This window comes from Durio zibethinus, chromosome 12, assembly GCF_047325235.1.
Source record: "Durio zibethinus cultivar Kanyao isolate XHJ-2024 chromosome 12, ASM4732523v1, whole genome shotgun sequence".
Lineage (NCBI taxonomy): Eukaryota > Viridiplantae > Streptophyta > Magnoliopsida > Malvales > Malvaceae > Durio > Durio zibethinus.
The window spans coordinates 11,965,663-11,978,845 of record NC_143173.1 but is presented as its reverse complement, the minus strand read 5'-3'; the positions used below and the strand labels follow the sequence as shown (position 1 = coordinate 11,978,845).

General features: G+C 32.7%; 1 protein-coding gene and 1 pseudogene across 2 annotated transcripts; one reads left to right on the top strand and one right to left on the bottom strand.

Annotated features, from left to right (window-relative positions):
* Positions 1-1,327: 1,327 nt before the first annotated feature.
* LOC111296025 (phosphoinositide phospholipase C 2-like) lies at positions 1,328-6,316 on the top strand. The gene is made up of 9 exons (XM_022890029.2): positions 1,328-1,767; positions 2,441-2,637; positions 3,144-3,279; positions 3,356-3,598; positions 3,699-3,919; positions 4,491-4,608; positions 5,319-5,462; positions 5,559-5,645; positions 5,749-6,316. The coding sequence occupies exons 1-9, from the start codon at positions 1,471-1,473 to the stop codon at positions 6,046-6,048; spliced, it is 1,743 nt and encodes a 580-aa protein (XP_022745764.1). The 5' UTR covers positions 1,328-1,470; the 3' UTR covers positions 6,049-6,316.
* Positions 6,317-8,089: 1,773 nt separating this feature from the next.
* Positions 8,090-10,852, bottom strand: LOC111297300 (putative serine/threonine-protein kinase-like protein CCR3 pseudogene; annotated as a pseudogene). Its single transcript, XR_016325897.1, has one exon. The product of XR_016325897.1 is annotated as a putative serine/threonine-protein kinase-like protein CCR3 pseudogene (transcript).
* Between the last annotated feature and the right edge of the window lie 2,331 nt (positions 10,853-13,183).

Genomic DNA, 13,183 nt, shown 5'->3' with positions numbered 1-13,183 from the left:
CTCTTCCATCTCATTTGCGTTTTTTTAATGACAAAAGCACTTATATACCACAATTCCAAGCTGGATTTTTGCTTTTGAGAGCAAATGTTTGAGAGTGCATTTGCTCCCAACCACATAACGTTTCAATCTTTTAAATTAAAGAGTAAATTGTAAATTTGACAAGTTTCTAAATGAAATGATATGAATTTGAAAGATGGAAGGTCGTGATAAAATAATTTTTATGGATTTATTATATTAAATATAAAAACATTTATTTAAATTAATTATAAAAAATATAAAATATATATAAATTGACGATGAATATTCATTTTAAAAATTGATATTTATCTATTAATAAAATAATATCATGTAATTTATTGATAATACATAAAATTTATATATTAATGGTGTATAAAATATAAATTTTTATTATATTAAATAAAAATAAATTTACTTAAATCAATTATAAAAAATATCAAATAAAATTTTAAAAAAATTTATTGATAAAAGATAAATTCCAAAATGGGAATTTGAGAGAATTATATGACAGTGAGAGAAATGGTATATGCTAAAAATATCCTATACAGAAAGTACAACTTTTTTCTTATGAAATTGTAAAAAAAAAAAAAAAAAAGAGATAAGCTTGACTAATCATCTAATTGAAAGACAACCAAATTAGAAACAAAAAAACTGCCGACAAGCAGTAAATGTAATGGTCCAACGTAATCACTGCATTTTTTTTAACTTCATTTTTTACTGCTGTTTTTTTTTTTACTATTTCTTAACTCAGAGTTATTTTTTTTTACTGCTGTTTTTTTAGTTAACTAGGCTCTCAAGGCTGCCCACTTCATGAGAAATTCAAATATTCTGTGACTAAAAGAAGAAAAAAGAATAAAATTATTGAATAAAATTTAAACCCAAAATCAAAATAAAATTTATCAATTGAATAATGTTTTATTGATAATAAAATTACATCTTTACACACTTTTGGAAAAGCAAAAAGAAAATTCAGTCAGTAATAACTTTGTCCCCAAAAAAAAAATAAATAAAAGATATTTTATGAACCTTTTATTCTTTACTTGCCTAAGAAAAAATGGGTGAAATGTATTTCACCATTTTCCCTGTATATTCAATGATTGAGAAGGAAAATTAAAAAAAAAACTTAAAGCATTGACCTTTTGGCAGTCCACTAAGAAAGATTAGATTATAGATGATCAAAGCTAAAATCCTGAAATCCTACCGACAAAGGCCGATGCCAACTGTCAGGTGGGGCATACGTATTAAGAATGTGAATGGGACCCCTGTTCACAAAGTCCCATTCACATACGGATCCCACAAACATCCCACCATAGTTCCTGGAAAAACTGAAAGATAAACATAACATCATCATCATCTTCGAGCTGAAACAACCACCCAACAGTTAAAACTTAAGATATCAAACAGTCAGATTTGCAGATTTTCTTCTTATTTGGATATTCTTGGAAAAACCCAATGTCTAAACAGACTTACAGGGTCTGCTTCTGCTTCAGCCGGAGGTTTAGGCTGGCAGTTTCAGAGGCACCAGAGGAGATCAAGAGGGTGTTTGAACAGTACTCTGAGAGTGGGATCATGAGCATTGATGGACTGCAGAGGTTCTTGGTTGAGGTCCAGAAAGAAGTTAAGGCCACCGGAGAAGATGCGCAGAAGATTATTGATAGTGTTAAGCATTTTCATAGAAAGGGTCTAAATCTTGAAGCTTTTTTTAAGTACCTCTTTGGTGATAATAATCCTCCTCTTGCTTCTCTTGGGGTAATGAATTTTGTCTCTCTTTTTCTTTTTCTTTTTGCCATTTTTTATATTGGTTTTAGCATTTGCATTTTTCCTTTTCAGTTATTTAATTGGGATTGAAATTTTATATGATTTTTTTGTTTGGTTGCTGGGAAATTTTGGGAGAAGTGGAATTTTTGTACATATGATCTTTGTTTTTATTTCCTATATGGATTTTCTGCAATAAATCAACTGAATTAAAAAAAAGGGTACTTTTCATCTCATCCTTCAATTTTTAGTAGGAAAATTTTGGCATCTTGAAGTGTATGAGATTTAAATGGAACTAATACTTATTTTCAGTTCATCAAGTAAAGTGTTGATTAGATCGCTTTGTTTCTTTCATAGCTTTGAGGATGGTCCTGTGATGATGCTGATTTTGAGTGAAATGGTCTCCAAGGCTCATGGCATATTCCCCTATTTAACTTCTATCTAAAATATGCGATTACAGGCTTTGAACTTATCTCAATGTGTCCGTACCTTTGAACTGTTTTGCTTTTGTTGTTCACTCTTAAGCTATTCTATTAATATTGAGATCGGTGAAGGGAAAAATTTAGGACTTGTTGGAGCCTTTGTGATACCCCGGAGTTACAATTTGCTTTCTAGTTTGAACAATTCACTATTGTTGTTTATGTCATGTTCGTTTCTTTGGTTTCAGGTGCACAATGATATGAGTGCTCCATTGTCTCATTATTTCATATATACTGGCCACAATTCCTATCTTACTGGGAATCAACTAAATAGCGACTGCAGTGATGTCCCCATCATAAATGCACTTAAGAGAGGTGTGAGAGTGATAGAATTGGATATATGGCCTAATTCAGCCAAAGATAATGTGGATGTTCTTCATGGAGGGTATGTTCTTGAAGTGCAATTCATTCCCATTCTAAGCCTTTTACATGAATGGATCTTCCATTTGGCTAAATGATTTTCTAAAAATTTCATACTATCATTGCAACAATTTGCTCATTCACTTCAGTTGGTATCTTGAACATATACGTGTACTTGCCACCAAAAGGAAAAACTGAAGGGAGAAGAAATACTGAATTGTACATCACATAGCTGTATTAATTTATTTTTCCAGGCCATTAAATTAAAAAGATGGTTGCTTTTTACGTGACGGGCATCTTGCACAAAAGCATGTAGTTGCCATTGTATGAGGAAAAAGCTGAAGATAAAAACATGACTCTGCATCAAAGTTATAACTTTGCATGTTTATCACCTGCTTGAGATACAACTGATTCCATTACTATGTGACCTCCAAACTACAGTAACTAATCTATTTAAGTTTTAAAATAACGGTCAACCCATAGTCAGTGATTTCGCTTCTTAGAGAATAACGAATAATTTTCTTCATGTAGGACTCTGACTACTCCTGTAGAACTCATCAAGTGTTTGAGGTCTATTAAGGAGTGTGCTTTTGTTGCCTCAGAATATCCAGTTGTTATAACTCTAGAAGACCATCTTACCCCAGATCTTCAGGCTAAAGTTGCCGAGGTGAGTCTTGGTGCTTTTGTTGGGAATTTAAACATCTAATATTCCCATAATTTATGCTTTTGTGGCTAATTTCTAGATGGTCACTCAAACGTTTGGAGACATCCTGTTTTCTCCTGGCTCAGAATGCTTAAAAGAATTCCCCTCCCCAGAATCATTGAAGAAACACATAATCATATCTACCAAACCACCAAAGGAATACCTTGAGGCAAAAGAAGATAAGGATAAAGAGAATGATTCAGAGAGGGGTAAGGCCAGTGATGAAGAAGCTTGGGGAACAGAAGTTTCCAACCCTAAAGGCAGCCATGTAGCTGATTACAAGGTGTCTGCTGATGCTGAGTGTGATTTACTACATCATCTTGATTTTACTAGCTGTTTACTTCAAATTTACTTCTCACTTTTTGTTTACTCTCTTATGACAGAATGACTTGGATGAAGAAGATGAGGAAGATCTTGATGATGGAGACAAGTTGCAGCATAATCTAGCTCCAGAATATAAACGTTTAATTGCTATTCATGCTGGGAAACCAAAGGGTGGATTAGATGAGTGTCTAATGGTGGAGCCTGATAAAGTGAGACGTCTTAGTATGAGTGAGCTACAACTTGAAAAGGCTGCAGCAACTCATGGAAAACAAATTGTCAGGTATTTAGTAAAAGATTTGGCAAATTTCATTTATGAGAGATCATCCTTAGTTTTTAGATAAAGCTGTTAGTTTCTTTTTCTCTATTGGCAGAATGACTCCTATTTGGTGATATTTGTAAAAGGAGTACTTATCTGTTCTGGCTTCTTGAGCTTCTGTTTTCTCACTGCTTAGATGAATTCACTTTAAGATGATGTAAAAGTAGTGCAGAATACATGTTATGAGCGGTCTTGCTGTTGTGAACATTTACTTGAGTACCATCAGCAGCTTGACTGCTTTAATAGAAGTAGTCATTTAGTATATCTGTATCATCACATAAATGATCATGGTTGGTAGAAGGTTTTGGTTATTGTTAGAATTAGTTGATCAATTACATATTAGTACCTTTTTGTTTTTTCCAAATTTTAAGTTGGATATATGTCCATTTGTTGATCCTATGTTTCATGTGTGATTATGCTATTATTGACATTGCGTATACTAGAATTAACCAAAATGTGCATCATAAGTCATGTTTGATTGTATCTTCTATTTATTAAATTGCAAAATTCCCTCCTGATGCTTGCATTGCTACAGGTTTACACAGCAGAATATACTTAGGGTTTATCCCAAGGGTATACGCTTTGACTCTTCCAATTACAACCCATTGATTGGGTGGACGCATGGGGCTCAAATGGTTGCATTTAATATGCAGGTTTTCGCACCCCCTCCTCCCCCTTTCATTCCTTTGTTTTTTTCCCCTCCCTTTAACTATAGCCTATATTTTCTCAAAATTCATTTACTTGACATTTCAATGAAATAGTAAGTAAAAAGATAGCAGTCTCAGGTATGATAATATATCGTTCTTTAATTGGTTATGGATGGGCATAATGGTTTGTAATTTGTATAGCTCAAGATATAGAGATGAAAGTTAGCCAGATTGCATATTTATTTGCGGTCGACATAATCAGAAAATGAAAAAAAAAACGATAGTTTTAACTAAACCATGCATCCTACTTAATTTTATTAAAAGCTTGAAATGGCAATCAATTGACAAAAGGGCAAAACTTGAGGTGTCCTTTTGATGATAAAAAGTATTTGGTTGCTTTGTGGAGGTGAGCAAGTGATTGTATGTAGTGCACGATACTTGCATACAATTTTGTTGTGTGTATAATGGGAAATTAATGGAATAGCGTTCCTTCTCCTAGACTGATAGTGGACTTCATGTTTAATCTTACAATTAGATAGGAAATCTGCATCAGGGCCTACTCCGTGTCTTTGTTCTGGCATCATGTAAGAGATGATAGCCCGATGGATGTTAGAGAGGAAATTGTATGAATGCTTTATTTAGTTGATTTTTGCTAGTTGCTTCACCAAATGCTAAGGTTCTTATATTTTTCTTTTTGTGTTCTTTGTGTATGATAGGGTTATGGAAGATCTTTATGGTTGATGCACGGAATGTTCAAAGCCAATGGGGGGTGTGGTTATGTAAAAAAACCAGATTTCCTATTGAACTCTAATGAAGTCTTTGATCCCAAAGTCGAGTTACCGGTGAAAATAACTTTAAAGGTGAGTGTTTGATTGCCATGGGATCTGAATTCTTCATCTTTTTTCCTTTTATTATCTTAATCAATAATGATGATTTCTTTTTCTTGTTTTGGAAAGGTAACTGTGTATATGGGGGAAGGATGGTATTATGATTTTAAGCAAACGCATTTTGATGCATATTCGCCTCCAGACTTTTATGCAAGGGTAAGTTGACATACTTTGATATCGTTTCAATGCAAGCAACGTTTGCATCTGGCTATTCCTTTCAAAGACATCACCATGAAACTTGATTAATCTGTGTCCCCAGGTTGGGATTGCCGGAGTTCCAGCAGATTCTGTGATGAAGAAAACAAAGACTTTAGAAGACAATTGGGTGCCTTCTTGGAATGAGGAATTTGAGTTCCGTCTAACTGTCCCGGAATTGGCTCTACTTCGGATTGAAGTGCACGAATACGACATGTCTGAAAAGGATGACTTCGGAGGCCAAACATGCCTACCAATTTCTGAGCTAAGAAGTGGGATACGAGCAGTTCCTCTCAACAGCCGCAAGGGTGAGAAATACAAATCTGTAAAGCTCCTTATGCGCTTCGAATTCATCACTCCATAGTCCCCTGAAGGACTTAGGGGACCTTCCAATTGTTTAATGGCATTGTGAGCTTGTGTGCAGTTATCTACTACATGTTTGCTGTGTGATATACCATAAATAACACCTGCTCTGTTGTTTTTTTTGTATTGCTGCTACCATTGCTGCTTGTAATTAGCCATATTTGTAATTTGTAATACATAATTCTGTGACAAAGAATCTTATATTAGTACATATTTAGCAGTGAAGAATCAGTATTGTTTCAATCATCTTCACTTGCTGGTTTCATCAATCTTTAAGCTCTTACTATTTTTCGTTCTTTTCGGAAAATGCATTTCACAACTTTGGAAATGTGATTTATATATGCATTGCAATTAGATTTGTTCAAGGATGGGTTATCCATATAAATATGGAAGTTCACTCAAGTCTTAAGAGAGTGTAGATAAAAAATTAAAATTCATTAAAAAGGTTTGAACATAATTTTTAAGTCCGTTTAAATTTTGAGTGAGCAGGATCTTAGATAAAAAAATTAAAACTTTTATTTGGGGCGATTTGGTCTAAATAAAATATTATAATTATATAAGTATATATATGTGAATTTTTATTTTTATATTTTATTTTTGTTAAAAATATTATTTTAAAATTTTTATTATATAAATTAAGTTTAATAGGTGGGTTTGATATTTATTTTTTTAATTTAGATAAAATTTTAAAAATTAAGGTCTAAAATATTGGGTCAGATGAAACTTAATCTTAAATAAACATATAAATTATTAATATTATGTGTAAACTTGACTTGATTTAATCCGGTTATGAACATCTTTAATTATAGTTTTAAGATATAAGATTTTGCATGTATTTCAATATGATGTTAAAAGTTCAACCAGAAAACTTGATTTTGGAAATTTCTTTTTATTTTTAATTTGTGATACAGCCTTGCACATGTACTAATACATGGTGATCATAATGTAATACAAAAATTGCCCATGCATTGTTATTGCTGGGCTTAAACCGATGTTCGGCTCAGAGAACTTTTCCAGGAAAAAAAAAATTGGATGTTTTTCTCTTCCCTGTTATCCAAAGGTGATTTGTAATGGGGATTTGTACAATGAATCACAGAGGTATCCTTGAGGGAGTCCCATTGATAAAGCATTGATTCAATAATTCTATGAAATCTATGGTACAAGAGAATTCAATCTATACCGATTCATGAATTTTGATAAATTTATAAATCTTGATTGTTAGTTTTGAAATTTAAATTTTAAATTTTAAATTTATTGAATAATATTTTAATTATATAAATTAATTAAATTAAAATTTTAATTTAATAATTCCAATTTTATTATCTTTTGAACTATAATTAAGATTAAAATTCGTGACCCTTATACCTAAACAAAATTTTAATATTATTGAATTAATATTTTAATGATAGTAACTATCAACTTTTAAAATAAAAAACTTGAAATTCTTGAATTTAGACAATTTAATGAACCTAAAGCACAGAAACTGCCAAACTATAAAATGAAAAAAACTTGGAATCTAGACGACAAATGATTAGGATAAGGATAACCACAGGGCCTAATTGCATTGACCAAACCCTAGTTAAATCCCAAATATTTTTTCCAATTCAAAGTCAATTTCCTTTATCTAACTGTGCCCTCTGCGTGTGAATTTTCAAAAAAGAAATGTGTCACCAAATCATGGACTCAGTCTTTTCATTCATCTCCTTGTTTTTGTTTCCAGTCAATGGGTTTTGTTGCTAACCCTTTTCTGGGCTCAGAAATACCAGTGTGAATCACCCTTTCAACCTGATGCAACGTGATTGAAAGCACATTCAGGTCCACATGTTCTTTGTTCTTTGGTTGGCTACTTGACTCTGTCAGGTTGGCCCCAACTCAATACTTCTAGTCTTCTTTTTGCTTCTTTAGTGTGAAACGACCTGGTCAAATTCGAATCCTCCCCCCCCCCCCCCCCCCCCCAAAAAAAAAATAATAATCGACAAGAAATGAAAATTAATTACTTTTTAAGAGAGTAAAGTAATCAGTAATTTGTCAGGAAAAGAATATGCTAAAGAGCAACAACAATGAATCATGTAATCATTTCTCCTTGTTGTCTGTGTTCACATAATCCTACCCCACAGCTCAATGTTAGATGAAGAACAAAGCTTCTAAATCTTTTTACAATCCAAAATGTATACCTGGATAAATCATTGATAGAAAAATTTTAATGAGAGAAAGAACAAATTGCTTTTTTTTTTTTTTGGTTTAGAGAGTTGAAATTTCACTCTGAAACAATTGATAATGCATCACTAGGGATGCTGCCATGGCTGCCATGACAAACAGCCACTGCCCTCTCCAAATTAGAAACAATGTCACCAATTGTAGGCCTCTCTTTCCCTTCCAAATTCACACAATGCATTGCAGTGTATGCCATCAGCTCCACTGCTTCAGCTTCATTCAGCTCTGGTGGTCCAACCCTTGTGTCCAAAACCTTAACCAATTCACCTGCGATAATTGCAGGCACAGTAAAATCCACCAGGCTCACTGGGGTCCCTCCATTTTCGTCACTCTTGAATATAGCCCTCTTCCCTGTCAGAAGTTCTAGCATTACAACTCCAAGCCCATAGACATCACTCTTTGCTGTTAATACATTTAAGCCATAGTACTCAGGATCAATGTAACCAACTGTTCCAACCGCCTTCGTTGGCCTGAAATCAAGACCAGATTCCGGACCCATCAGGGAAAGTCCAAAATCTGAAACTCTTGCTGTCCAATTCACATCAAGTAATATGTTAGAAGACTTTATATCTCTATGAATTATAGGTGGAACTGCATAATTGTGAAGATACTCGATCCCTCGTGCCGCATCCAAAGCAATTTTGATCCTCATTTTCCAGGAATTAAGCAGACTACTACTTTTCTCAACGTTGTTCTTATCATGTAAATGATCATAAAGTGCACCGTTCTTCATGTACTCATAAACCAGAAGCCTTTCATCCATCTCTTCACAATACCCAACAAGTCTAACCAAATGCTTATGATGAAGCCTGGACAAGAATGCCAATTCTGATTCAAATGCAGTCTCTTTCTCTTGGAACTTCTTGGTTATTTGACCCGTCTCACCTCTTTTAATTGCTACTTCACGGCCATCCAACAACTTTCCCCTGTAAACAACCCCAAAACTCCCAGCACCAATCTTGTTTTCAAACGAAAAATCATTTGTAGCAGCAGCAAGCTCAGCCAAGCTAAATTCCTCAGCTCTATCAGCATGTTTTGATGATGTTCCACTTCTTTGACGCCTCATTGCTCTTGAACCCTGGCGTCTGATTGTAGATGACCTTGATGGAGGACTATTATTTGATCCTGGACCACCATTAGAACCAGCTCTAGTGATTGTTGGCTGAACCGAATTATGTACTTTCTTTTTCCCAAAACAAGCACCAGTCCATAAACAATAAATAACACTACAAATCCCCATGAAACCTCCAATTGATCCAACTATTGCGAAAGCCAATAACCCTCTCCTCAACTCTTTAGATGGAGACGACCGCGTTGGAACCTCCGGAGGTGGAGCTGCAGGTTCCGGCGGAGTTGACGGTGGCGGTGGGTTGGTGAAATTAAAACAGGGTTTACAAATGTTACCTGAACCAAAACAAAGCCTATTTGATTGAGGATATAACCCACACTCATTACAAGGAGATCGAACGCAAGGCCCTGGTAGAATATCAGCTCCCAAAGGTAACTCATTTACTGAAGAATTTGAACTTGACCCATTGTTTCCAGGCCACCCTGGACCCCAACAAACGATTGAAAAATTCGTGGTAGTCAATCCACACGTAAAATTTAAACCTGAAACAATGGATTCGAACGCAATTCCTTCAACTGCAGTCTCATTCATCAAACCCCAACAAACAACTGTTCCATTCCATCTCCTAATCGCACAACTAAATCTCTCTCCAAGAGCTAACCCAGAAGAAAAGTTTAAACCTCTGTTTAAAGGAACATTCAACTGACCAGCTGAGTTATCTCCTTTACAAACTAATTCTCCAGTTGAGTTCACTCCACAAACATGGGAAGACCCAGCTTCGATATTTAACAATGACATGTTCCCGAATTGCCCTTCTATGTCTTTCCCTACTGAGTTACTTCCCCAACAAGTAACCCTGTTGTTTTCATTCAAAACAATCCCACAAGAAAACCCAAACCCGGATGTGATTTTACCCATTGTGTAACTACTGTTGGGTAACTCCCCACTGTTATTTGTATTATTGCCGTCGGATCTCCAGCAGGATACAGACGCCGTCGTATTCGTTGGTGTTGCGCAAATCCTTGCGTCGCCGATGGAGATGGATTGTAAGAGAACAGTGTCGTTATAGTAGAGGCGTTTAACGGGTAAACTTGGGACGTTTGTTTGCCAGCACAGGAGGCTGTAACCGCCGGAACGGAGTGCACAAACGTCTGTTTGGCCACCTGCGACGGTGGAGTAGGAGACGTTAGGTAGGACAGCGACGGTGGCGGAGGAGATGGAGGTATTGCCGGCACGGTAGCAGATTACGCGTTGAGTCGGCTCAGAGGCTACGATAGCGCATACGGTGGCGGTGCCGTAGGCGATAGCGAGCGTTGAGCCGGAACCCAAGGCATGAGTTAACAGCGGGAAGGAGATAAAGGCGATTAAAGTAATGGCGAAAAGGAGAGAGAATAATAGTTTCGTCATTTAAAAGAGTCGAACTTGACGGCGGAAGGGGTGGCGTTTCCGTCCGTCAGCTTCATTTGGCGAGAGAAAAGAAATGAAAGAGCTTGAAAAGAATCAAGAAAAGAAGGAAATTGAGAGTTTCAGCTTTAAGAGCATTTTAAGAAGGGAAAAAGGCTGTGTTTGGGGGGAAAGGAAATTAATTAATGAATTATAACCGCCATTGTCTTACTTGCCATATTTGAAGTTTCTTTCTATAATAATTAATAATCCAAGATTTTATTTTCTTTTATTTTTAATTTTAAAATTATCAAAAATTAATCCTGACTATTAAAATTAAAAATTCAATGCTTTATAATAAATTAAAGTGTTATGTTATTTCAAATTTTTAAATCCATGAGAAATAGAAAATACTTTAATAAAAGTGGGAGATAGTGGAAATCTAAAATTTATTTTGTGATTTGGAATCTAAATCTTCCTTTAAATAAAGTAAATATTATAGAAATATTTTAATTATGACTAAGGATGGTGAACCAAAAAATATATATATGACATTTATTATCCCTTTGTTAATCTTCAAAAAATTTATTGAATTTCATCAATAATTATATAATTTACTGATGAAATGTTTAAATTTTTAATTTTTAATAATTGAGGTTCAATCTTTTATAATCTCAAATAAAAAAATTTATCAATTCATCACGAATTAATTACCATACAATAATATATATTTTGCAATTTTTAACTGGAGTTTTTCTTTTTTACATCAATCACACATATATTCAAATTGAATCATACAAAATATAAAATGATTATTTTAATTTAAATTTGAATTTTCAACTTTTTTTCAAATAAAAAATTTAAATTGGTTTTAATAATTTTATATGTTAATATACTTTATATCTTTTTTCAAATAATATTTAAATAGTATATGCCTCTTTAACATTAAAATTTAAATTTGAAACTCACAAGATATTTACCTTTTATATTGTTCCTTTTTCTTTTTCTTTTCGGATGCTCAAAACAAAGCATTAATTCTGGAAAGCCAAACAAGTCATACCATGGAAGTGGAAGATACACATAAGTAAACAAACAAATCTCGCTTACTCGCCATATATAACCACCACGTGTTACAAAAGGGACACTGTTTACGCGCCTCCGAGTTTAAAAACACACGCTTGCACAATGAACATGCGTATTAATGAAACACTTACCTATATTTTTTTTCTAAAGCATGTATCTGTTTAAAGAAAATTGTGATTTAAATGTACAAAATTACTTTTTTCTTTTTTAATTTAAAGATAAAAATTTTAATAAAATATATTTAATTTTTTCATCTTGAATAATGAAATTAAGATCAAATTTCCAACTATACTATGATTTAATATTGAATTTTATCGTTATCTTTTTAATTTTATTAATTTATGAATAAAAATTAAGAAATTTGAAATATTTCATTAATTCAAATGATAAATTTTCAATTTCATTTTTTTTGTTAAAATGTTATCTATCAAAATTCAATGAAATTAAAGTATAATAACAAAATTCACTATTAACATATAATATAATAATAACTTTGGGCTTAATTTCTATCTAACTTGAAATTGTTATGTACAATATCTAAATCTTACAATTCATGCATTCGTATCGTATAAAATATTAAGATTTATTTATTCGTATTATGTTTTTTTTTAAATTAAATTTCATAATTCATATCGACATGAAAATATAATTTTTTTTTATTTCATTAAATTTATTTATAGTTATTATTAAAATTTTAGACTGTATCTTTTTCGTGTTTTTTTTCATACCGTATTTATATTATATTATCGTGTTATATTTTAGATTGTCCAATAACATCTTGTTATTTATAAAAACAAATTTTGAACACATATTTTATGAATTGGTTTGAAATTTCAAATTAAAAAAATAATAATAAAAGGAAGCTGTCAAATATCTATTCAACTTGAATTGTTCTTGTATTTTTTTTTTTTATTTGTTGTATGGTATGTTAATGTTCTAGAGCCAATTATATTTTATCTTCTAACAATTCAAAGAAAATTCAAAATGGAGTCTAATTTACTGAGTCAAATATCTTGAATGGCTGCTTCTTGTTAAGAAAATGAAAGAAAAGGATGGAAGGTATTTTCTTACAAAGTTCATTTGTTACTTTGGAGAGAGACCGCAAAAAAGAAAGGCTTGGTATTTTATGTGAATTTTTATGAAATATTCCCATTTTTTTAATTTGAAATACTAACAACTAACTTTGCTCATGTATTTGTATTTTTTTTAATTCTTTTTAATGCATTTTGTTTTCTGTAAAACAATAAAAAAATCCTCAAACCCAATTTTAAAAAAAGCAAAAAAAAATTATTAACTTGCTACTTAATTTAATTGATCCATATAATTACTTTTAAAAAATAATATTCAATAAATCCGAAAATTAAATTCTAACACTCGCAATAATTTC

Coding starts and splice junctions, on each gene's coding strand:
- LOC111296025 (XM_022890029.2), top strand. CDS start 1,471: ATGTCTAAACAGACTTACAGGGTCTGCTTCTGCTTCAGCCGGAGGTTT. Junction 4,609..5,318: donor TGGTTGCATTTAATATGCAG/GTTTTCGCACCC, acceptor TGTGTATGATAG/GGTTATGGAAGATCTTTATG. Junction 5,463..5,558: donor CGGTGAAAATAACTTTAAAG/GTGAGTGTTTGA, acceptor TGTTTTGGAAAG/GTAACTGTGTATATGGGGGA.